Source organism: Dermacentor albipictus, chromosome 3, assembly GCF_038994185.2.
Source record: "Dermacentor albipictus isolate Rhodes 1998 colony chromosome 3, USDA_Dalb.pri_finalv2, whole genome shotgun sequence".
NCBI lineage: Eukaryota > Metazoa > Arthropoda > Arachnida > Ixodida > Ixodidae > Dermacentor > Dermacentor albipictus.
In genome coordinates this window covers 129,559,292-129,585,825 of record NC_091823.1, presented here as the reverse complement: position 1 = coordinate 129,585,825, position 26,534 = coordinate 129,559,292, and the positions used below count along the sequence as shown (strand labels likewise).

Here is a 26,534-nt window from a genome sequence, read left to right as displayed (position 1 = left end):
GAATAACGTATGGCTTTTTCAGCTATAAAATACCGAGCGACAGGGCCGCACTTGCACAGTTTTGCAGCGGTTACGAACCTCAGTCACAAACCTAGTCACTAATCTCAGTCACTTGCGCATACGCTGTTACACCAAAGCATGCCCTCAGTGTCGCTTTTGTCTACAGCGTGGTAGCAGAATGCCCGTGCCGCTCGCGAGCCAGTAGTTAGAATTTCATGATCAGCAGCCCACTTGATGTCCACTGCAGGACGAAGGCCTCTCAAGGTAATCTCCCGTAATATACATGTTTTGACTTTACCGGCAGTTAAAAGCTCCTTGCCTAAAAAGTACAGGCCTTCACCTATGGCTAAGGCCTTCGTGGCTCGTCATCCTCCTTCAGGACCTCTTGGCGCACCACCCACCAGGCGCTCCTAAAAGGTCAAACCAAATCCGGTGAGTTCGTTGTGGGCGCCTGTTCCATCGCGTTTACAGCACTAATCTGAATCGGAACGTCAAAGTCCCAAGGTAAAAGTGAGCAGTGCAGGGCAGACGACGTCCATACTTTCTGCAGACGTGTAAGTCCTTTTATTGGTGCGCGCCGCGGTGCCCGGAAGACCACGTGACCGGGACGCACTCTTAACCCGGTGAAGGGGGAATGTCCAAGGGTGCACGGGTTGTTAAAATTGCGAAGGTAATAGGCTACACGAGGTAATAGGATGACCCGAGTTACCAGGCCTGTGTGCCATTCGAGACGTGTCGGCGCGTGCCCCTTAAGAGGATTTGGGACCCACTTTACGATCGGACCCCACGGAGCCCGCGGATCATAAAAAGGTGGCTCGTTAAATTGAGACTTACGTGTCACGCGTGGGCAATAAAATGGCGGCGCACGCAAGCGCGCCGCTTGGCCGAGGGAATTGAACGTGACACCAAGTGCCCGCTTCCGTCCCGGCTCCAAGACCTCGTGAATCAAACTGGAGCGAAAGTTATATCTTGAAATCTATGGAAACTAGAATAGGCGACTGAGAAAGGACGCTTGTATCTGCGCTCGGCGTCGGCTTTCTGGAGACACGCAGGTCATTCTTACACTCGATTTGACTGATAATGCAACGTGGTACCCACGGAAGTCATTGAACCCCATATAATCCTTTCTTAATTCCGGAGGGGAAAAGGGCTGGTCGTTGGGAAACTGCGAGAAATGCGAGCTGAATAGGGCATGGACTTACAGCTATATGCCACTTTTTTCATCATGATGCAACTCATTCATAACGGCGAAGATGTGCTTGAGTCGCTTGACCCTCGGTAGAGCCAGTTTAAAAGCTGAAGGCCTACAGAAGGAAGCACGAAAATTTAGAATGGCAAATTTGCAGGGATTCTCGCCGATTTACCGCAAGATGCGTTCAGCGAACTCGCCGATGTTTAAAAAGAAAGTGCCCTGTAGAAAGCTTTATGGCGCGAAGGGGTTTATCGTCAAAGGGATGAACAAAGAAAAAAGCGCTGTCTCCGAGCTCGAGTGTCGCAACCGCCCCAAGAGGTGGCGCTGATATCGACGATCTATTTCTTCGGCACAATATCATATCATATCATATACCAGACTTAACCTCACACATTAAAGAACAAAACTTGAGGCATCGAACTCAGAGTTCCACGACCCCGACGGAAGTCGTAAAATACTGCACGAATCCTGTATAAAAACCAAGGCTTTTATGTGAGTAATGATGATAGTGAATATCATAGTGATGATACTCGGCTGTCTGGTTTTCAGCCTTTATCGTTGTTGTCTTTCAGCTCTCAGAAACTTGTGCTCGAGCACCTCTGGGCGTTTTCTGCGTTCACTGATTTTGTATTTGAGGTCTGTGCTGAGGCCGAGTGCACTTTTATCAAGCACAGACCGAACAACAGCGTCGTCGGCGGTAAATCTTGGCGAATTCTCGCAGACGACTCCGACTCGAGGCGTCTAGTTCACGCATATCGCCGACAGTGTATGCTGCAGCCGTGAGAGAGCCAATGGTTCCGCCCACGTCTCTTTTACGGATACACGCCTTTACAGCGGAGCATTTACGAATGCTGCACGCCAAGCAGGCCTCCACAACTTTCGCAAACATTGGAAAAAAGAAAAAGAAAGAAAGAGTATCAATAACCCTAGCAAATAAAATTGTCGCCCGCTTTCGCCTAACCGCGTTCCCAAGTGTAGGAAGTAGGCGAGAGGTTCGCTGCCACGTGACCTCTTCGCCTCGCCTCCGCCATATTTCTGCAGATTTTTCTTTCCTTAACGATAAAGCTCTCGAACGCATCATTCCGAGCCACCCGGCTACAGCCATACCACGTGATGGGTCCTCTTCCGAGTATCGCGTACGACTGTCCCGGTCATCTCGGTTGCAAAGGCGCGGGTTCCCTGACCGACCGAAATATTCGGCGGGCGGATAAGGGCCACCCTTTCCGGATGGCATTGCACATTGGCACTTTCACTGCGCCGTCGTACTGTTCCACGCAAAGCCGGCGGGTGAAAGCAACTACGTGTCCGCTCTCTTGCCCGCGTGCTGAGCGTTCCTTTCGGTGAATGCGTCACTTTCTTGTTCTTTCTTTTTTTGTGACTTTCACCGGCGTTAGTGGCGCATTTATTTGCTTACCCAATAAAGCGAGAAAAACACGCTATCAGCGCCGTCGTTCCTCCGCCCGGCATTCGCTATGCTCGCAAGCGTTTATGCTCGCAAGCGGAGAAACAAACGAGTCGTTATCTCGAGTTTTACGCAGGCAAAAGTAAAAGCTCTTCACTCTCTCGATCGGGAGCATTCGAGAGAAAAAGACCTGTCTCCCGGGCTGCTTCGCCGCGATCTCCGCTCGGAGGGCCCAAGTCGAGCGCCAGTTGGCGGTGTCTCGGAGCAATGCTGTCTCGCCATAGGCTGGAGACGTGTACCGTCTTCGGAAAAAAAAAGGGTTCACGCGATAAGCCCGAGCAGACGATCTCCGAGACGCGCGCGCCCACTCCGGCGATCGACATTCGATAATCCTCGCTGCCGCCAGGGGGACGCCCCGTGTACTGCGGGCCTTGAGCGAGTCTCTTGTGTCCATCTACGTCGTTGTGTGCACGGCCCTAAAACCTGCGTTGAGTGCAGACGACGGGCGGAGAATAGGGAATTGGGGATTTTCTTTCGTTTTTGTTTTTCTATATAAGTTTGTTGGAAAATGTGGCCGGATCGTCTTCTTTGTATAATGCACGCCGGCTTGTCCAACAGAGATGCTAATTACACGCGAACGGGATATCGGTTCGCGTGTCAGCAGCACGTAAACGATCCAACTTCGGCCATCGGAATGTCGAATTACGCAATAAGCGATGCTGTTGGAGGGAACGGGCTGCTTCTGTAACGACGTTTGATCGTGAGGAGGATAAACATATCGGCACCGCAATTTGACAAATTTATTGATCTTTGCTCAGCAAACGAATTCCTGAATCGAGCTCATTTCCATCTTGGCGTGCTATGGAAACTGTGAGTGCCATAGAATTAGATGGCTGGGATATGCCAAAGACTGGAATCGTTCAAGAAGCGTGCATTCCTTCTATGACTTCTTCACGCTACGTGAGGTTTAACAAATTGCGATGTCACAATGCGCCCGACGCAGGAGCTATCAGAAAAACGTATCAGTTTACCAGACACTATGTGATTAATCACTAAATGCGTGATCAGATACCTCCTGCAGAAAATAAACCTCTTATAACTTATAATCGACGTCCGAGTTCATTTCACCTGCCAGATAGCACACACGTAGGTAGAGCATTGGAACATGCCTTACAAATATTAAACTAAGTAGCCAGACATTAGAGGGGGCCAGCTTGTTCTGCATAAATACGCATTAATAAAGGGCTGAACGGGGCGAAACGGTTAGGAACACGAAAGGAACATTTCATGCGCATTTCAAGTTCGCACTGCACGGAGAACACTCGTTTCGTATCTTGAACGGAGACCTGTGTCGTCATCAGTACATGCGTGAACAACCTTACGCTACAGCACGCAGACCGACGAAGGACATCGATTTTGTTTGTTTTCCGGTTTAAAAATTCACCGACAATTACGATACTCCCTAATACAAAATTTGAGTGCAGCTCTATATGTGTTTTCATTTCGCGGTACAGTGCTGTATCTTGTGCTGCTCATTGCAAATAGAGCGAAGTGTGGCGCGACTGCCTCAATAATCGGGATTTCGCGAGACGCAACGTGTGTGTGACTCGTGCGCGTGATTCACAGCAGCAACCGCAGACAGACCTCCGCTCATGTAGTGCTTTATTTCAATGTATGGTATCGGTGGACGCGATCGCCACACGTCATCGGTGAAGAGACAACGGCGCACCACTCTGGCGCATTCTCGTAGCGGTCGCCGCCGGAGAGGCCGTCTTGCGCGGCATTACGATTTACTTCTCACGCTTTCGTCACGCCCTCATTCTCCGCTTCCCGCCTCATTGTACCGCTGCACCCACCTCCTCCGCTTTTCTCCTCACGCTCTCTTGGCTCTCGCCGTCTTTCATCCCCCCTGCGCTCCGCGTTCGTTCTTTCACCCTTGTCTGTGCTCATCCGCTCGGTTACGCCGAGGGACGCCGACGTCAAACACAGGAACGGCCGCCTAAGAGCTGCGCTATAAAAATGCAGGAAAATCAAGATACAGGTTAGGTTGAGCTATCTGAAGACGAAACGTCGTCTCAGGCCGCGAGCACTGAGGCAGAAACGTATCGAGAGCCACATTTGGAAATGAAAATAAAGCAAAGCGAGATAGAGAGAAAGTCGGAACTACCCAGGCGAAGAAATGATCATGACCAAAAGGTACCACCTGCTTGCGGAAACGTCGAGTATTTGAGTGAACAACGAACAAGCAGTGAAAGCAAGCAAGCGAGCAAGCAAACAGTGAAGGCAGTGATTACGCGACACAAAACGATGACAGCTCTAGCGCGGTAAGCACACGTCACTGCCTTCCGGGTAAACGTACGCTCGCGTAGCGAATCCAGCGCACAGTTCTCTGCTGCATGAAGAGGAAGTAACAAGGGGAGCGTGATCTAAAAGGCTCTGCGGGGGGCTCGTGTCGTGAGACCAGCATCGTCGTCTTCGAATCAGTGGATGGGTCTGTTGTCATCAGACGCCGCGTCGCAAAGCTGTCGCACTCATGATTTCAGCGACGCGACACAAATGTCCCCATGCGTTATTCCGCATGGCTTCCGGCGCTGCTCCAAGTAGACACCTCGCTTCGAACGGGCTAAGCTTCTGGAGCAGTCGTGGGGGGACGTTTCCTCCACGGGTTTGCACAACCACAAGTCGCCTTGGACTTCGAGGTTCTGGATCTGGCTATAGGGTTACGACGAAACGCGTTTTGAGAAATAGTGGTCTACGATTGACCTATACTCTTCATTCATCGAAGCTAGCGGCTGGTATCGTTGGTGTAAGCTCACGGTTTATCCTGCCTCAAGACAAAATTACAGAATAGAAAAGAGACAGCTAGAAGAGACTACATTCACAGAATAACTAACACTGCATAAGTTTGAGATGGTGTCACAGGCCGGCGAACCGTGACGACAAACGAATTCGCGATGTTTACTGTGTCCATCGACATGCCACAATGAAACGGTGCTTATCCCGCTACTAAACGGAGCTCTACAGGCATTCCGATCATGAAAGCAATCGTAACTCTTGAAAAACCAACTGCCTGTCCAGTTCCGTAGCCTCGCCTAGCAAGTGTTTGCGAAACCGTTGCAAAGCCTAGCCTTCCAAGGACGTTTCTCGGCATCAACATGCGCGGTGTATAGAACAAACGCTCATGCACGGTTTTTGCGCGGGATGGCACTAAATATTCCTTGCGTAGGACCGGAAGCGCGACACTTGGCTGTATCGCGAGAAGGACAACACGAACGCCGCTGTGTAGCAGTTGCCGCAGCCTTGCGCGTGCGCGCGTCTAAGGAGAGGACCAGCACGGCTCTTGGCACTCCGGGGCGAATTCTCTTCGGGCATAATCTCCGAGCCATGTATGAGTCGTGTTCTGAATACGAGACCCTCGGGGACAGCGCGGCCGGTTTTGCTTTGTTTCGCTTTGCCTCTCCTTTTCTCTCTTACTTTTTCGGGTGCCCGCCCCTACTGGAAAGAAGCGAGATAACGGCTGCCGGAAAAACGCAGCTCGGCTGAATGGAGGGAAATATATGGCACCGAGGCGCTCGGGCGAGAAAGTGCACGGCGCCCAGGTCGGCGAAAACGAACGTTACCCTCGTGGCCGTGCGAGCACCTCGCTGGCGGCCGAGGCCTTCCAGAACAAGCACGCGCTGGCGTTTCAACTGGTTTAGAAGAACAAGCCTTTACGAGCTACGCGTCGCCATGTCACATATGAGGGCAACGCTCTGTGTAAAGTATGACGGCGTGTTAACCTTATGGTTTGGCTTTGCCCGCCCCTTCTCCCCCCCTCCCCACTCCTATAGCTAGACATATATAGAGATACAGACTGGAAAAGAAGCGGAGGGGGTCAGGATCATTACGCGTACCACCGGAGAAGCCGTGTCGTAACGAATGCGCCCAAACGGCCGTGTCTTTGCGTCTTCAAAGGCAAGCCGCCATCCTAGCTGTCGCAGTATCGCAGGTTAGAGATTAAGTGATGTTAAATGAAACCTACGCTTGGTATTGAAGGCTCCATCGCTTGAAGCTTTAAATGGCTTCGGAACTGCTGACAACACGTCAGTTTGGGGGCTATACGACTTAAGTAACAGCTGGTGTCGAAGCGATACTATCGACAAGCAAAAATAGTAATAATAAACTGAAGTTCAATGACCGCGAGCTTTCTGCATCTCGAAAGCTCTAATTCTAAAGCGAAGGAGTTTGGCCAGAGAGCCAACTACGCATAAAGGAGACGCTCTTTGCATAGGCACTTAGGAAAAGGCAATGCGCGACCGTTTGAAAGACTGGTCTTTTGAGGTGACATCACTTGTGCCTATGAAATTGCGATGGTTACGACAGATGTTATGAGAAGTTAATCTCTCCTCTCTGTCTGTTTCCTTTTACTGAGTCGCTTTCCTTCAATACGTGTATGCAAACTACGATACACTGCAATCTGCAACTATACGTTGACACAGACGTCCAGACACTGGAACTAACATTCGTGCTGCAGTTAGAGTCTTGCTTAAAAAAGGCAGTGTGCAGCCCTTGTCTTGCTCTTTGCTAGACAAGACCAGTAGGCTCTCACTGATACACTAAGGGCAACTAGGGTAGCAAAGAGTGGCACAACGATGTCAAACACCTGACAGTCAGGAGGGAAAAAAAGAGAAAGACACGCGAGAAAGCTTACGTATAGAGAGCAAGCACGATAATTTTTTTTTCAGAGTCTGCTCTGCGTGGTGCCTGCAATCAAACTCGGTCAGCTGCGCGGCGCTCTGCGATGATGAATTGGGGAATTGGGTTCTCAGAAGCGCCCCTACTTCGCACGCTATCGCATCCTGTTCGTGAGGAATCGACCAAGTTAGCGAGAACTAAGGCGAGAAGACAGCGGCGGGAGCACACGAGGCGCGTGCAACCCTCGAACTATAGCGAGTGCGCATGTATGCAGAGCTTGAAACGCCCCGTGCTATGTGCAACCAATTGCTGACATCAGACACCTACCTCATATACTGTATACCTTCCTCCCCTGCGCTAATCTTTGTTCCCAGCTTCTAATTCAGCCCGCAGCTTCAATTGAATGGTATAACGCCCGACGATCGAGGCAGTCTCAATGACTGAATCGCGTGCAGATTGTCAGCCTACTATCATTTAGCAGCTTGTTTGCCGTCTATTCGCGGCGCAGACTGTGACGCATATCTCCGAAAGGTAATTGCAAACACCAGGGATCGGCGCGGTTAGCTATTTGCAGCGGCTGATTTAATGACTGCATCGACGGGACAGTGAACCGCGCGCGGGAAGAACCCAGCCATCGGCGGGGCGTCGTGTACACGCCGTGCCTGCGTGCCGCACGCGGTGTCAGTGAGCCAGGGCTCGCTCGCTTCACTGCGCACCTATCGTGATTGGTGCCAAGAGAGAGAGGGAGTGAGCGTCGGGCAAGGGCAAAGTCTCGTTGCAACACAGCACGCGCGCACTGCCGCCGGTCAGTTGGCCTCTTCGGGAGGGTCGCGTGACGCGTCAATTGGTCCCGCGGGCCCCCATCGCTCAAACTAACGAGCGCGGCGGGGCAGCCGGGGGCCGCCGTAATGAATCGGCCCCGGCTAGGCGCCGGCACACGCTGGTGCCCCCCCCCCCCCTCTCCGCCCCGGAGGTGGAAACCTGAGGTTTCTGCGCGGTGGGAAGGGCGGTTGCTGGCTCGGAAGGTTGATGCCAGCTGTGAGCTCGCCTGGCTGGTCCGCGGTGTCCGTTTAGCGTCGTACGCGGAGGTGCGGGTTGATGCTGCGTTGCCTTAACTCGCGGTGAAAGAGGAGCCCCTTTTAGCGAAGATGCATGAGTCTGGCGTTTAATTGCTGCCAGCGGCGTTGCAGGCGTGCACCTGACCTTGAAGGTTTCTGGGCGACGGAACGCGGTAGGTCTTCATTAAAGAACGCGAGTCGCCTTCTTGTGGCGCCGAAACCGTACAAGCGTGTTTCAATCACCTCACGTCCCACCTCCTCGCAGTTCATTCCTCCACTAATTTGACAGAGTGCGCACGCCCCCATTGGCATTTCCGATTGGTTTATCCCCGACGCTTTCTCTTATCGTATCTATCGTAGCTAGACTATTATAGTATAGCAACCACTGAATCAGAGCATCTATATGACTACATAATAAGAGCCGAATTCGCGAAGTGTTTAAGGCGAAAGCATTAAATGGCTCCTCGGTCCAAGAATCCGATGTCCCGCGTTGTCGAAAAATTGACCGTTCCGCGTTATGGCACCAAAAATTCAGTGGAACCAAAATTGATGAAAGTCGAACGCGCGACCATCGGTGGGCGTCGAACTCACGACATTCGCTGTTTGTTACGGCAAATTTAATTAAGGCACTCGAACTCACGACCTTTAGTCGGAGTCGAACTCTCGACCTTCTAAGGGGTCAAAATTCAATGGCACCAAATTGTTGGTGCCACCATTGATGGTCGAAACCACGACCATTGGTGGAAGTCAAACCTTGGACCTTTGGTGGGATCTGAACCCCCGACCTTTGGTGCTGGTGAAGGTGAATTTATTTAAGACACAGTTAACTAAGATAAAGTTAATTAAGGAACTCGAACCCACGACCTTTGCCGGGAGAAAAGAAGTAATAGGAAGCAATAAAGCATTCGAATGTGAATTTCAAGTAATTTAATGAATGTCTCATGAGCGCGGCAGGCTGTCGCCTTCATCCTCTTTAGCGTATGCTAAAGTGACTTTCAACTTTTTGATGTAAATGTTATTTGTTATTGACCGGCCGCTTTCGCTAATGATATGTCGGACGTCGCGACTGACTGATTTCTATTCCTACGAGCAGCTGTAACGTCACAAGGTTTTCTTCTTTTAACAGGCCCTGATAGCTTTTTATCTGCCGAATAAGGTATGCAGACGCTCGGGCGGGGTCAGGTGTCGCTTCTCTATGAAACGGGACACTGGTGACTTGTCCTTGTTGCGGAGGCATTTCAGCGACGTTTCGACACTGAGGTGGTTGCGAGAACCTATTACGAACCTATTTGCGGAAATCGTTGAAACATTCGCATATTAGTTCTAAAATTCGTGTAGCGCTCGCGGGAAATTCATTCGATCACTAAAGAATCTCGGCTAGACGAGGAGCACTTGTTGGCACGTCGCTTCTGGAGAAAAAAAGAGTGCAAAGCCCGAAAGGTTCGGACTAAATAGATCATGAACTTACGTGGCCGATTTGTTTCTTTAGTTCTTCGGTCCTAGGGTCCCGCATCGGGTTGTCGAAGCCGCAGAGGCCGATTCTGTAAGAAAGAACAGAGAAAAGCCATGTAAGAAACCACGCACACAAAGGTGCAGCCCTTTCTTTACCTACGGAAGTAAACGAACACAAATGCACGTGCCTGCACCAACCATATGCGAGCCGGCGTTTAGTCCACTTACTGAACGAAGTGCAGCGCAACCCGTTGTTACTTTCCTTGCCATCGCGGCCAAGGCACTATAGCCAAGTGACACATCTCCAGAGCACCCAGAGGTCCGCACATGAGCATGAAAATAAGTGTAAAGCTGTACCTCGCTGGAGTTGTGTATTCCGTACAGATTCGCTATATGAGCCGCATGGATCTCGCGCTTGAAGAGCCCAGCGCAGCTTTAAGATACGCGAATGTCCCTCAAGGAGAAATATTTTTCGCAGGAGCAATAACGACACATCAGATCCTTTCTTCGAATGGCATTTCGATAAACTGCAGAGGGTGAATATTGCTGGCGATTTAGCGAGTGTTCGGTGACGTGTGTGCGCTCTCCATTTAATCTTATTCGGCTACAGGGAGCTCGGCAATGGACATCGCAAACGCGGAATACACGACAACAGAAACGAGTCAATAAATATTAGACTAGCGATTTACTGATTGACGGAGTATAAAGTGCCAAAGCAACACAGGGACGACGAAAGGCGCCCATAACGGTGGGCTGCAAAATAATTTTGTCCACCTGTAGTTCATTAATGAGAGCTGAGTACACAAGCGTCTTTTTTTTTTTTTAGCTTGCGACCTTGTGCTGAGCATCAGACCGCATTAAGCAACGGCGGGGCTGGTCAAATATAGGGCACTAACGTTGCGCCGCCATCTAGTGACACCTTCCCTTTAACTGGTGGTTAGTGTTGTCGCGTAATGCTATCGCTGTATGTTTTAAGCTATATCAGAGTGTTCCAACGTTCTAGTTTGCTACCTCCAGTTGGATTGAACCCTGCATCATCTTTACCTCCTTCTCCCTTTTTCCTCCTCCACCAGTGTAGCGCATATAGCCAAGCGGATCTAGTCATGGTTAAGGTCCCTGCCTTTCCTAACACTCTCTCTCTACTACGAGCCTATTTTCACCTCTGTCCGTTGAATGTACTTTCATGTAGAACAGTAATAATCACGGATAAAGTTTTGGTCTGCCATCCGCATCAGCAAGGGAACGGCGATATAAGCTTGAGCCTGCCCCGTTGCCAGTGCAAAAATGGTGATAGAAATTGGCTTGAAACTAACGACACCTATTCCACTCGCTGCGAGGGTCTTTTCGACGCGTTTATGACGTCAGCACGAAGCGCGCGCCGAAACGTTTTCAATGTTTGCTTCCGCAGCCAGCATTGTTAACGATTGTCGCTGAGCTTCTTGTGCATCAGCCTCGGCGCTTGCGTGCATTGCTCGCCAGCCTCCACAGCCTGTAGCGCGTGTTCCGGCCCCTTGGCTAATCGCGTGCCAGGTGCTCGAATTACTCGAGTGAATCCCGATTTCACCAATCTTCGGCGTGTGGTAGCAATGCCCTTTCTTGCAGAAGGAATACGAAGAGCGTGGCCGTTCGTTGCACCCTACCTCGGTCACATGCTTAATTTGATCGCGGAGCAGCTGAGCGACAAGCAATACGGACGCCACGGGGAAGTGGAGGAAGCAGCCGACAAGGGCGCCGACACTTAGTATTACGTCAATCGCGCACGCTGCCCGAGAGCAGGCGAGAATTTGCATGCCGCGCGCGCTCTTCGACCTCGCCAACACCGGGAGATCCAGGAACACGTACGCGAGGAGGTCCGCGCGCCAGGCGCTCCGTGCGGCGACCACACATCAAGCCGCGCTCGGCACGAACTGTGGTAACACGGGGCAGCGTACGACGGTGGAAGAAGGCGCGCGCGGGCCGGGCCCGCACATCTGACGCGGCGTACATGATCTACTTAGGAAGTGAAGGCCGTGAAGGAACAGCCGCGGGGGTGACGAGGGGACGGCGTTCGGCGCACGCAGCGAGGGCCGCATCAAGATGGCGGCGACCAGGAACTGGCGGGCGACGACACTGTGCGCCGACCGGGGCGCAACGTGCGGAAAGCGACGGGAAAGATGGAGAGCGGCAGATACGGTCACGGGAATTATGCGCCGGCGACACGCGGTCGAGATGAAGCAACAGTGCGCAGCTCGAGTGGCGCGGATGAGAAGGGCTCGTCGAAGGCGAAAGTGACGGAGCTGGGCTGCGGCGAGGAACGCAGTACGCCGAGCCGGCGTCGGGTATCGGAGAGCGCGTCGGTCAGCGAAAGCAGCAAATAACGAAGCGAGCGAGGCACGGGATGCGAGCGTCGAAAGAAACAAAAGCGACAAAGAAAGAAGAAAAAAAAAAGACACTGACATCTTCTCTGCCTTCCAGAAAAAAAGAAGTAAAGCGAGAACGGCAAGGGAAGGGGCAGCGACTAGGTACGTGAAAGGGAAAGTGACGATGCCGTAAGAGCGAACGGGCTCGAGCGCTCCCAGAACGTGTGGTGCTCGCCGTGCGGCGCAATCGAAAATAATTCCGGCAGCAGGCCCTGCTATAGCGACGACGAAACAAGCACAGCACACAAACCGGCACGCCGGCATTTGGCGAGCAGGCGGCCGGGGTAGGGAGGCAGGGCACGCCGCGGTCGACAGGAGCTCCGGGAAAAAGCGAAAGTGACGGAGCTGGAATTGGCCCTTCCTCGGACGGTCGCGGGGGCAGCGTTGGCGGCCGGCGGTCATGCACCTCGCCGCGGGCGCGAGGCCTCCGCGTCTCGAAGCCGGGGTGCCGCGGCGCGTTTATTAAATAATTCGCGCGTCGAGAAGCGCTACAAAAAGAACGACGGCACGTCCAGGGGCCGAGCTTATTTGCGGCTCGGCTTCCATCCGCGAGACCGGCCGCCGCGTCGTTGTATACGACGCGCGGTTCCCCTTTCGGCTCAGCGGGGAGGCCGCGAGATGTTCGTGTGAGGCCGCGCGCCGCGGAGACGGTAAAGAACCTCGCCGAAGAATGAGCCGGCTATTCGACTTCACGTCGGCGCACCGCGTGGGGTGTCCAAATGAGCAATCAGCGCTGCCGGCGCGCGCGAGCCCACCTCCGAGGTCGATCTCTGCGGACAGCGACGGATGTAAATGGAAATCTACCGACTCTCACGAAACGGGGCGGCGAGAGGGAGCCCCGCGGCGCCCAGCGAGAGTTCACGATACGGAGAAACCGAAGGAGTTTGGTCGATCGCTGCTGGAGTCTTAGCACCGGAGATGTTTGCGTCTCTCTCGTGTCTGCAGGAGCAAGCTGAGCGGACCCGAGACGACCGTCCGCGTCACCCCGGTTGAGCGAACTCACGCGACTGGTTGCACGCGCAACGGTTCATCTAGAGTCATTCGTGAATGCCTAGTTTGCGTATCCAAGCATAGCAGGGTGACGAAAATATCGATGGGCTGTTCACGCTTTTGGACTGTTCAGTTACACTTTGCTCTGAATTTCGGGAACGATGGCTGTCAGTTCTGTGGCCAGCACTTGGCTCATCGGAAAAATTACCAGCTTTTGCACCGTACTGTAACGCTTTAGGAGCTGCACCCTACAGAATAGAAAGGACGCGGATGTGACACGGTTTTATAGGAACTACCATGAGGACTGAATAAACAGACTCACACAAACGAACGGCGTTTATTCGCCGTGAACTCTACAGTTAAGGCAGGAATGAACGCGTGAACGAATGAAGCGCGGAGATGAGAGACACCACGGGATTTAAAACATGCTTGATCTGTATAAGCACTCGCCGAGATAATTTTAGAATGTTTTAAATGGCTTTCGTATGTCCCTAAAAAGATGTCCGTACGCAGCTTCCAAAAAGCCGTTTGTCAAAGTTGCCTTCGCCACAATAATAGTGCACGTGAGGAGAAGCCTCCTGTGTGTGTGTGCGTGCTCGCGTGGAAGGGGTGGGGAGCGGCGTGTCGGACTTGTACCCTGTCAACGTTGGGTGCTATGGGTTTTGCACTCCTTATGCGGAACCACAGCACCAAACATTGACTGGGTGCGACTCCGGTTCTGCACACCTGTAGGAGGATCATCGATCACTCGAGCGCCCGGTAAGAGGGCTGAGACGCGGCGGGAGTAGTAAAAGCCGGCGCGTGCAAAGACACCCTGGGCTCCCCTGGGACACCCTGGGACACCTGGGCTAGACAGCCTCCAAAGCTTCTGCGTTGGCTGAGGCAACAAAGGGCGGAGTTCGTCCGCGCAATTCCGGATGTCGAAATAGTAAAAAGGGCTAAGATTTCCGAGATGAAACAGGCCATTACATGCACCCAAAATACATAGGCGGAGAAAAGAAAGGGAGATAGAAGAGGCCGGAGGCGTGAAGCAGTCTTCGCTCGTGTAAGGTAGCCACTCACATTCAGCCCTCGGGCACGCGTGCCCCGAGCTTAAGTTACAAGGACAGGCGTAGCCCTGGCGATCGAGAGACGAGATAACAATGCGCCCCGTAGGGCTGGCCCCACGGGGTGCACATTGCATTCCTACCGGTGCGCAACCCGTACAAGTGACGGTGCCTATTGATTTCACCGATCGAGTCGGCTGCGGTGAAACGAAAAGGCGGGAGAGCTCGACGGCGCTTCGCGCTTTCTCTGGGTTCGCCGTACGCGTAACGCGCATTCGGGGGTGTGTCCCGAGAGGCGAGGAAAATTAGAGGATCCCCGGAGGGCCGACTCCATCGCGGGTCGTCAATTATTGTGAAGCACCGAGAGCTCGCGTCAAGGATTGTTCGATGCGGCGGCGTCCGCTGCCCGGTCGAGATCGAAGGCGGTGCCCCAGCCGCGTACGATTTCATCGTAGGCGCGCGCGTTCAACCCCGAGAGACCACAGCTTCAGCCGCTATCGAAGAGCGTTTCGCCTACTGCACATTAGAGAGCACGACTGCGTGGCGCTGAGCAGTCTGGCTTCACCATATGCACGACCGAGGGAGGACACCGGTGACGCCGTCAGTCTTATGCTGCGCAGCGACGCCGGGAGTGTGCGCTGACAGATAGCGAGATACGGTGAAGTGGGAGTCTTTGCACCTGCCCAGTCCCTTGCTCACGCAGGCAGCCCGAAGTTAGCCACACAGCGAAACACTCTTACGGGCTGTCTGAAACGCAGAGAGGCGCTGCGTTCAAATATGTGACTGACTTGGCGCTCCCGAAAGGACGCTGGATACTTAAAAGAGAAGTGTTTTACCTAGTCTTGAGGTTCCTCCGCACGATCTGCTGCGAGTGGTGACGCATAGCTTTAAGAAGGTTGGAGGTCGGCCTCCTTTGAATGACATGATTAGCGTGACGCCTAATGTTGCTTGCAAAAACTTGGTGCGGTGGAAGCAGCTAACTTACGCTAGCTTTACCTCTGTGGAATGTTAACACCTCAAGGTTAAAGGGCAACGCACTGGCGCCGTAACTGACGGAATTCGTTTAGCAAGGACAGGTACGCCTGAAGCTAAGAACAATTTTTGCTTTCTCTTTCCTCAATCTGGAACCTGTGCACATTTGTTTTCATAAAAAGAAAAGAAGAAAACGGAGCACTGGTAGCATACGAAGAGGCAAGATGGATAATGCTAGCCCTCAGTGAGATCACAAGTGCGGTGTATGAAGACGTGAAAACAACGCGTGAAGAAATAAAGTGCACCACTCATTTGAGCACAAGTAACACGCCAGTGCCTGATACATGCGCTCGATGACAAGAATGAGCAGCTATGCACAAATGACAGCTTGAAATTTCCACTAGTCCTGGAAGCAGGCAGAGCTCGCTTATTACGACGCTCACATGTAGGCGTAAGCAGGAGAGGTGACACAGCTCCGCCCCCTGTACGAGAACACGAATCTCGTACAAGGTCAGAGACCCAGCTGCGTGTGCCGATGGGTCCAGCATGCGAAGCAGATGGCCTACTTCTAAGAGATATTGGCTGACGCATACATGACATGGCAGCAACAGATAAAATCTAGACACCGATAGGGAAGCCTCACTGCTCGTTGCCGCCAATGTACTGGCCGTCCTGAAAGCGAGTGGACCCGGGTGTCGTAAGCAGCCGAGAGCATGCGTGTGTGGGTGCAGACGCTGGACGCTTGCTTTGGGCGTACGCGTCGCTCGACCTTTCGCCCTTCATCGGGAGTAGCCTTTCTGGTGCGTTGCGAGGCAGGCATCCGCCATTTCCATTTGAGATTTGGCCGCCGATAAGAACACATCTAAGGGCAGCAGCTCTAAGCTCAAGCGCGCAGCGTTAATGCCATGTGCCTCGTTGTTCGCAAACCCACGTGGAGGTTCGCATATGCTTTAGCGTCCCGCTGCGCCCTGGCCTCATTGTTGTAACGACAAGCGAGCTTGCGGCACGCCATGCTCATACGTTCATGACACGGAGTCCATCAAAACTTGCTTGCGCACACCTCTCGCGTATAAGTATCAGTGTGAATATACAGCATACAGAAACATCGCTCATGAAGCAGGAAAGAAAACATGGCTGCCTAAAGCTACGCTACGAAGAACACCGGCCGTTCTACGAGAAGCTGCTCCCAGGGTGTCCATAGAAGGCAAGCGGTACGTTCTAGATAGGTGTGATCGACCCCCGCGCGGTTATTTGGAACGCGCGGGCCATCGCATATGCAAAAATGATGAGAGCCCGCGCGCGCGCGACGCACGGCTGGCAAAAGAAGAGCCGTCCTCCTTCAACCATGCATGCTCCCGTGGCCAGCGAGCTCGAGCCAGGCTTGCGCTCCCGCTAGCTCTGCAGTTCGATAGCGATTTGCTGCGATCACAAGCGTGCCTTTAGAAAAAAAAAAGTAAAAATAAATACGACACACAGGTGGGCTTTGCTGCTTAACAACTTTATGAACCAGATGAAACGCAATATGTTCGTGCGATGGCTAAGTTACGTTGCGTCGACCAAAAGGGGAGAAGGGGTACAATGCAAAATGAAAATGGCAGAAGTGTGACAATAGTAATTTCTGAGTCCGAATAGGATATGAATCGAATCGAATATCGAATACTTTTCGAATAGCGATAAAAGGAAGGAAGGAAAATGTGGAGAAGCAAAGGCAGGGAGGTTAACCAGTTTAGCTTAACCGGTTTGCTACCATATACATGGGAGCAGGATGGAGTGATGAAAGGATGCATAGAAAGGCAGGGAGGTTACCAGAGCTAGTTCTGGTTGGCTACCCTGCACGGTGGGCAGGGTTAAGGGGGGTATGAAAGAGGAAGAGAGTGGAAGGGGGAGATAGAGAGAGAAAAAGAGACGAGCACGAACAAACCACGTGACCCGCCGTGGTTGCTCAGTGGCTATGGTGTTGGGCTGCTGAGCACGAGGTCGCGGGATCGAATCCCGGCCACGGCGGCCGCATTTCGATGGGGGCGAAATGCGAAAACACCCATGTGCTTATATTTAGGTGCACGTTAAAGAACCCCAGGTGGTCAAAATTTCCGGAGTCCTCCACTACGGCGTGCCTCATAATCAGAAAGTGGTTTTGGCACGTAAAACCCCAAATATTATTATTATTAACAAACCACGTGCACTAAAGAGCGGTAGGGGGCGGCGTTCTTAAAGCCCATCGTGAAGGCCCGTAGACCGCAGAAACCTTAGTACTTTACTAATACTTTTGGTGAAGCGGGAGCCCGTCTTCACCAATAATCTAAAACGATCTTCCTGTCCTAGTGCATGCATAACTTTAGCCAGTTTCTGTCAATACATTGTACGTTATCAGGCCTTGTTTGTTAAACGAAGGAACGGAGAAATAGGATCAAGAAGTTTATTTCGCATACTCAGGGCTCATTAGTGAGTTGCGCGTGAATGCAGTTTAGCCGGAAAAGTCTCGACTCCCTGATGAGCGACATATCGTGGCGCACTACGTAACATCTCGTATTTTTTGTCTTCTATAGGCCCAGGAATTAAAATTGTCGCAAGCTTGCTCCATTTATATGCATGATCGCACACAGTCGACGGTTCGAAATATTTGAAAGCTAGCTATTTTTTAAGGTATTCGCATTTACGCATAGTAACTATTAGATTCGAAGACCGAATTAAATAGTGCAATATTCGATTCTTTCTTCGAAAGTTTCCAACATTCATACACCCCTAAGTATATAGTGAAGCTAAACGGAACATTTGCGGTCGACCACCTTCCATCAGCTTGGCTTAGTGGCTGTATACTCCTCCATATACGGTAAGTACTAAAAGTCGGCGCGCTATGCGAAGCATGTTTGAACTTAAAACAAATTCATTCGTTTCTTCTGACGTAGAAACAGGGTCTATGTGGCGAATAAGAGGTGCAACAACAACATCTGTGGAATCATTCTTTTCGGCGCAATACCTTTTGGTGGATAGATACTGTTTTCCCTTCATAACATAACCGCACAGCGCTTAGTGATCGTGCACGCCTTCATTGCTGCGCTGTCAGCAAAACGGAAAACAGGCAGTAGATGAGGAGAAAAGAAAATGAAAAGGACCACGATGCTAACTTCTCCTACTGTCTGCTCTCTGCTTCTGTGACAACGCCAAGATCAAAGCCTCCAAATTACAGCGAGTGACGCATGCAAGCTTACTATAATGACGTTTCATGACAAAGCATCAGCAAGAATACGGGACAGAACGCCGAGTCATTTGTAGCTGCGTCCAGTCCCCGCGCTGCGCCTTCGCTTACCAATATCTGGCTTCCAAATCCAGCGCCCATGGACCACAATTTTCAGAGTAACAAAAGAGATCTCGAAGGCAAAGCTTTTGCGCAATGTATTCACCGGAAGCAATTATAGAGCCGGAAAACACGTTATAACCGCCATGTTTTAGACATCTCCCATTATTAGCCCAACTATCGATGGCACTATTTACTCTGTCCAGTGCTGAGGCCAATTTCTGTTGTAACAAGCGTGCGTGGAAGGATAAGAAGTGCCAGTGACTGGACACGTACCTGTACCCGTCGAAGCCCTCGTTGGAGCCGTTGATGGTGAGAACAGATGCGCGGGCGTATGCCTTTGCGACGCGCCGGTTGCGCTCCATGCAGATGATCTTGGCCCATATCTCGTCGTCGATTTGGCCCCATTTGTTCAGCACCTCCTGAATGTGCTCCTGCAGAAAGAGAGAGAAAGAGTGTGTGTTACGCAACGCGATAAGGTTGCTCACTAATTCTGTTTTCATCACTAATTCTGTTTTCATCACGAAAGAATTCAAGAGATTTCGCAAAGCGAGTACGGTTTACGAAAAAGAAAAAAAGAGAAAAGTGCATACTGCCTTGTTGCAGCATTGCGTAGGTACATCTAAAATAAGGTTTAGTGGACTGTGTCGCGAGATATAAGCAAAATACATCACGAAGCGGAAATAGAAGCAGACGACACACTTCAAATTTTTTTTTTTTTTTTTTTAATGCGAGGATAAATGCCTCAGGGCATACAAGGGTATGGGATGGGGGTGAACAAGGATGATTAAATGAATGAAAATAGATTTGCTGACCTAATGAAGTCTAAGAGGGATCGATAATGCGGTCCCTGCGTCCAAGCAGTGTAATGGCTTAGATTATGCGGCGAGAGTCCCGCTGCTGCGAGGTGCCGGAGCCTCGTCGGTTTCAGAGCAGGGCAAACCCACAGCAGGTGGTGGATGTCGGCTTCAACGTTTGGCGACTTGCATAGGGGGCACTCAGGACGAGGATATAGCGGGCGAAAGTGCGGCCACTTCCTAGTCACGGCAGGAGTAAGGGCAACCCCGACCCGGATCCTCCGAAGCGCAACCTCCTCTGCACGGGTAAGACCGCGGGGAAGGTTTACTTCAAATTTTCGATTTGGTACTGCCTTGAGTGCATGAAGATGATTATTTACCGGCCCTTACACTGCGTTCCAGTCACTGCAGCGGTGACTGACATCACCACCTCTATAGGAGCAGATATTTTCAACGCTGGGGTTGAACGAGGCAGGTCTAGTGCGCAGTAGAGGTTACAAAGTTGGAGTGAACACGTATGAAAGACCCGAATGTGCATAGCACCGCATTTCATCGCGTGCGCCGGCAACGAATGTATTTTTTTTTTTTTAGTGTGCAAGCAAAAGTAACATGAATGCGTCCACAAAACTGATGGCCCGAATTCACAAGTATTTTCGTTCGTAAGTGCTATTTCCCATTGGACGGCTACCTTCGCTATTACTCACCTTCGCTATTAATTAGCATTGGCTAGCAGTTTCTCTTATACGAACAAATATAGCGCGTTCTTTTGTGAATGCGGGCCCGTATTTTTATCCCCATTCCAAACTACTCGAAAAGTATGCTGGTGCTAAGCAGATCCTTAATCATCGCGCACACGAAGGCAGTGAGTACATGTATCTCCAGGCGTGCAATGTATAAGAAAGCGCAAATGAGCGATGCGAGGATCGGAGTGTCGCGAACTGATTTGAAAAATTACTGCTCCGATTATCCTAGAACAGGCTAACATTGGAGATGCACGCAATCTACTCGTATAACTGCGGCGCGGCAGTTGGTGCCAGAGAAGATGAAAGCATCCGATGGCACTCGGCCATCCACGTGGCTATGGAGACGGTCACATTCCGTGCAATCCAACCACACTTATCCAACTGAGCAAAAGGCACACATGCGAGGAATGTTGGGGATGATAGAACGAGATCCAGTATGTTGTTAAGCCGTTCGGCTGGCGCTGACGGGGGGAAGGGGGGTCTCGTTGCGCAGTTCAAGAACAGCGGTGCGTGTTAAACCGAAAGTGTCTAGACTGATCGTCAGCCACGGCAGACCCTCGTGAGTGAAACACGATTGAATAACCTACAAACAGAAGGTCATCGCGCGATGCCACCGCGCGCAGTGACCTGTTCCGCTGGAAGACTGCATCGCCGCAGACGAACTATAGATGCCAGTCTGCCACTTCGCTGTCACCCTCGCTTGATAAGCCTTTCTGTTCCGACCCAGCAACGTTTGCGAACTCTCCGCCGAAGGCGCGACCGCTCAAAGCAAGCGACATGGGTGTGACCCAGCGCTGCCAGAGCAGTTGTTTTGCCGGCGCCTGAGCGGCATCCCTCGTGTACGCCAGCGTCGCGAGTGCCCGGTTTCTCCTGTTTTATTTTAGGCTCCCGACCTCTGGGAAGCCGGTATCTGCGAAGCACCCGTATGGTTTATGGCTTCATCTTCCGAACGTAAGGTGCACGATGCAGGACGCTGGTGCCAGTCGTGTGTGAAGTGCGCCGAATATTAAGGAAAAAAAAAAGGGAAACCCCGGCGTGTATCGAGAGCAGCGCACTAGACCGCTCGAGCACGGCCGAGCCCTCGTTGCCCTGTATATGTAGTTCCCCGCTTGACCCGTGCGCCATAAACTCCTGGCAAATTGACGGTTACCGCTGGCGTCTGCCAGGCGTGTGCCGAGCATGAAGGGGCTGCGATATCCCTGTCTGGTCAGCTTATTTTTGCACTCAGTCCGTAGCTTCTTCTTCATCCCTTTCTCCTGAATAAATATCCCCGTCCGCTAGGACTGACGGGTTCTGCGCGCTTATTGTTTCGCGGAGCGATCGTTTCCTTCAGAGTGCGGTGCAATAATGTCCGCGCCAGCCACTCTGACGTCCCGGCATCAGACAAGGTGCGTGTGCTCCTTTAACTTTGATGAGGTGGGATATGCTGCGTGCGAAAAACACTCGTCTTGAGCGCGTGACAGGCAGATACGCCCGGTTAATGATCAGCCCGTGGTGGCCACCGCTAGGTGCACGGTCGACTAAAAAAGAAGCGCAAGTGCGCGCGAAGGGTTCCTTATACGCTGGTGCACGCCAGTAAATATTCGTTGCAGTGCCGTCTTGTTCCCAGGTTTACAAACCTGCGTGTGTATGTGGTACCTATCCAGCTCGCTTATTTAATTCAGCACTTCCTGCCTGCATTACTTCTCTTCCTGCTTTTAAATCTTGTATACTGCCGTTGGCTTTCATGAGAACGTGCACCTTGCGTAACAACCTTAGCGTGCGGTGGCGATAGACGCCTACGCGTTTTCAAGGCAACCGCCGTTCATCGCCGACGTCGTGCGACGTTGCAGAGGTGAGCGCGCCGCCTTTACGGCGGCCGTACATACAACGTAGCAATCCGCTCAAGTGCATTGCGCGGCCGCTGAAGCTTTGTCTGTAGACGCGTTGTAGCGCGACAGTATAATGAAATTGGAAAACACGCGTACTTCGTTGTAGCGGCCCTGCAATTTGTTCAGCAGGAGTAAAGGAAACGGGTAAAGTGCAATGCACGCAACTGTGCGCGCTGGTCGTATCACTTTGGTAGTGCTTAGAGCGATGCTTTGGGGGAGCCTTCGCACGCGACGCTGCTTGCTGGAGAATTTGTGTGCGGAGAACGAAATGATCAACAAGATTTCGACGAAGGTGTGACGCCACGGAGGGAAGAAAATTTGCGCCAAGTAGAAATACTCGAACCGCAGGTAGTGTCCTTGCAATAGCGTATCTCAAAAAAATGACATCAGCGTGTAACGAGCGAGGAAAGTGCGAAACCGCCGAGTTGAGTCAGTATAGAGCCACTTTGATAGTGCGGAAAATGAGCTATCACGCGCAAGAGCAAGTACAGCACAGTCAACTTCCGTTGTGTGCATGACCCCAGCGGGAACATCAAACAATTCTCTCTACGCGAGGTTCGATGTAAAAGAAATGTTAAGAAGCACAAACGATGTTGCGTAGTCTCAGGCAAAGCACAGTCGAACGAAAAGGAAAGGTGAGTCAACCGATAACAAATGAATGGGAGTCCACACAAGGCAACGACTGAGACGGTTCACGACGGAGAAGAACGCATGCGAGATACATTACGGGCACAAAATACGAAAAAGAAAAAAGAATACCGGAACCGTGTCAGACTACCTTGGACGGCCTTGCCACGTCGTGACGTCGTCGTCGCCGCGCGTCCTTCGAGCAACGAAGAAAACAAACAAACGAAACAAAGCTCGATACCCCTCGACGACATGCACCCGCACCCGGCCGGGGGACTCGAGAATCGATTTCTGCCTCGCTAATTGCTGCGTCCGCTGCAGTGCGCGCGACAATCTGCGAGCGATAATACGCTCGCGAGCAGCGCCCGTGCGTGCATATGCCTGCCTCGGTGGCCGTTAGCGGCGAGACGTTTCGCCTCTGTTACCTTTATTTATTTGGTGCTTTTCTCGTCGTTTCTTTTTTTTTCTTCTCCTCCCGGCGCGGCTGGTCAACCTCAAGGTTAATAAGTCCTCAATAGCGCGCGAACAGCCGCCGGTAAAATGTCGCCGTCCCCCCCTCCCCCTCTGTCCACCCGCTGGAACGACACGATACGTCCCACGGGCGTAATGTCTACATAGCTAAACGCTCGCACGGACTGGCACACGCGCTCAGTGCGACTGCTAGAGGACACGGCATCGATCCCGAAGCAGAACGACTGGTCATTTTGTCCTTTCTTGCTTCCGGCCTTCCCAGCGTCGAGTGCGTTCGGACACAGGGCAAGCTTGCTTGCTCCGTTTTCTCCCTGCTTTTCTTTCGTTCTTTCTCGGTGGCTGTTGAAGTGCGCGCACGCGGTATACTTGGCACGTTCCCATCCCGCCTTGGCCCCGATCGCGACGCTCAGCGCAGTCATCCCCTGCAGTTCCCTTGCCTTCGGCGGTGTGCGTACTGGTGCCGGCTGACCGTCGAAGTCGTCGTCGTCGCGGGAGGCCTCGCAGTGGACGGCTTGGAGGCGTTTGGCAACAACTGTTTGCTGCTGCACGCGTTCGCTAAACTGGCAGCGCGTCGGCTGTGGAGCGGCTGTTCGTCGCACCGGTTTCTTTGGCCCGGTGGTTGAAAGCCAGCCGAAGCGAGAGGCTCATTCTCAATGCCCGGCGAGAGACTAGGCTGACTTCATCGCTAAGTTGCCGAGAAGGCAAACGACAAGCATCAGTGATATATATATATATATATATATATATATATATATATATATATATATATATATATATATATATATATATATATATATAAAGAGAGAGAGAGAGATGAATATAACTCCATTACGAGAAGGAGCCCCGTGACCACGTTTCCTTGTTCCATACTCGTATTGTGTACACGAAAGCAGCAGGTAAAAACGTCGCAAAAGAGTAGCTTACTAATCTCTAACCATCGTTTACTCGTTTATACGATGAAGAAAGCCTGCGGGCCCGTATTTGCAAAAGAAGTATTTACGCTAGAACTGTACGTAAGCGATAACGGCAGGCCAATGGGAGACAACACTTTATACAGGCAAAAAAAATTCCTGCATCAGGCCTCCGATTTCCTCCGCGCAAAGCTGCGCGGGATGTGTGTAAAAAGTTTTACTGGGTATTCAAGGTGTCTTCAGAACAAATTTTTTGTAACCTTAAAATTTAAATCAAGTTAATTCAATTCAATCAAGCCTAATTCTGGAGCACACTACTGTGGCTGTACACCTCCATGGTTCTCTCGTAATTGCGTTTGTACGAATTTATATCTTCCAAGTATCTCATGGTTACATTATGAATTCAAACGTGCAATTACTGTCACGATGTCACAAACAAAGTTATATCGCAACCTCTCATCGATGTCGTGATGTGCATCAGTTTACAGGTACCTCCTTTTTTACACTGTATGCACGCCTAACTAGGTCGCAGCTGCGAACCAAAACCAATGCGCACTACATCATTGCTTACACCACTGCGACTCGTTAAGAAACTTTGATGAATCTCGACATATCTCGACTGAATCTCGACTCGACGCCATGATGCCGGAGAAATGAAGGGTACGTGAAAAAGGGTGCCCGGGCTATACGTGTACCTATTATGGTGAAACATAAATCGTGGGCAAAAAGGAGGTGACCGAGGTATCGCGGTAATCGAGCACCAAATTGACACGTCTGACGGCGCACTGGCACCAATGCTCTGTCGTGGCAAGCGTGGCAGCTTGAGATACGCTCGGCCGTGTGTACCCTTTTAACGCATAAATTCACTCACCATTGTAACTGCATATTTGTTTTCTTGTTTTCTCGTGTGCTGCTGTACACGCACTAGCAATTAAGTTGCCGGGTTAAAGGAAATACAGGCAAATAAAACGCATTCGCGATAAAAAAAAAGGGAGCGACGGCAAGAGTAATGGCGCAGTTTATTCAATTATCATTCCCCTGCTTTAAACGCTCACCCTCGGTTTCGTCACAGCCGCCTCATTATACTTTCGTCCCCGGGCTGCCTCAGCGCAAGACAACGGCCTTGCGTTTGCGGCTATCCTTGTTTTGTTTTATCTCCATTCGCTGTAAGGAGAGCGGTGGTCCGAGCCGAAACGTCCTTGCCCGGCCGCCGCCGCCTTGTTCGTGATAAAAAAACCTGTATTGACGACGGCGGACGGGGCCTCTGAACTGCTTTCTTTTTTGGCCGCTCGCCTCCTGCCTCCTCGCCTTACCTTCTCTCTCTCTTTCGCCGTTCTGCTTGTCCCATTCTTTCCGAGCGGTTTAATTTCTGGCCACGGTATGGCGTTGCGGTCTCGGGTGCCTCGGAACCTCTGAAGCGTATACGCAGCCGCAGCTTGAATGAATCGCGAGCGGCGGGAGCTAAAAATCTCGGCAATAAAGCAAAAGAATACGCGAGATGCGCGTTTGTAGGGCAGTGGTGCGTAAGCTGTAAGCGGCTTAGCGCTCATATGGAAACGGGGAGGCGACGAAGTCGCGACTCAACCCACGCACCACTGCGGCGATGCGTTGCGGCGTCGAGGCGGTGAAAGGACGCGTGGAATTAGTTTTGAACTGGGCGTGGGACTCGCCCGCGTGAGCGTCTACGGGGAAAGTGGTTGCGAGGCCCCATAATCGCTCATGGGCGTCTACTGCGGCGTGTCGTGCACAGCTGGGTGCGACCACGGACGCGTGTAATTTACGCCGAATCGATGGGTTAGCCAGCCGCGGCGATTACCTCGTTCGCGTAATCGAGAAAGGCGCTCATTACCAGGTGCACTCACTCCCCCTTCTTTCCCTCGTCTTTTCTTTTTCTTTCTTTGCGTGTGTGTGCATGCGTGCGTAAATAAATAAGGGGCATGGAGGGGTAGAACGACTGCTTGTTCTGGGGAAATGAACGAAAATGAAGCCCACTGCTTTCACAGCCGTTTTAGGTATGCACGCTACACTATTCACAAAAAAGAAAGAAAGACACGATGATAGGTCAAATACAAGTAACTCTGAGTGTCTAGGAGTAGGAAAAAGGGACGGAAAGACAGGAATGCTAGCCAGTGTAAATACCGGCTGGCTACCTTGCGCTGGAGAAATAGGAAAGGGCATGAGAGGTAATAGAAGAAGAGAAAGGCTAAAAAAATGGCTGTGGCTTAGGTAAGGTTAAGCCCAGGATGCGAAGCATACTAGCCTTTATTTTAGTTGTTGAACCACTGTTTAGCCTGGTGAACTGCTGTTGCTTGGCTATATTTGGTTCGGCTAGACGAAGAAACAACTCATGCATTACTTCTTCGCCTTCAAGAGTGGAACGCGACAGCGTTCCCGTCGACCCGCCAAGGGGTGTAAGACAATGGGCTACAGGGCAGCGACTACGCGCCCCGCATTGGACGCGGTGAGCGTCGAGCAAAGCAGCGTTCGGCGCGGCAACGAAATGTGCGCCTGTGCAAGAGACGCACGCCTTAGAAACAGCGCGTTTCTAAGGCAACACCGCATTCACTAGAGGCGCTTTTGTACCGCTTTGAAGCGTTGTACTCGTGGCTCAGTGGTAGCGTCTCCGTCCCACAC

General features: G+C 51.7%; 1 protein-coding gene across 4 annotated transcripts in view; it reads right to left on the bottom strand.

The window, feature by feature from the left end:
- The window catches only part of LOC135912847 (uncharacterized), a 335,829-nt gene that overhangs the window by 37,109 nt on the left and 272,186 nt on the right, over window positions 1–26,534 (bottom strand). For 3 of the 4 annotated variants that reach the window (XM_070536050.1, XM_065445404.2, XM_065445403.2), the window contains exons 3-4: window positions 18,757–18,914; window positions 9,795–9,867 (exon numbers count right to left, since the gene is read on the bottom strand). In XM_070536050.1, coding sequence (XP_070392151.1) covers window positions 9,795–9,867; window positions 18,757–18,914 — 231 coding nt within the window. Of the gene's footprint in view, window positions 1–9,794; window positions 9,868–18,756; window positions 18,915–22,669; window positions 22,691–26,534 lie in introns of those variants that run through there. The other variant, XM_065445406.2, reaches the window with a different exon arrangement.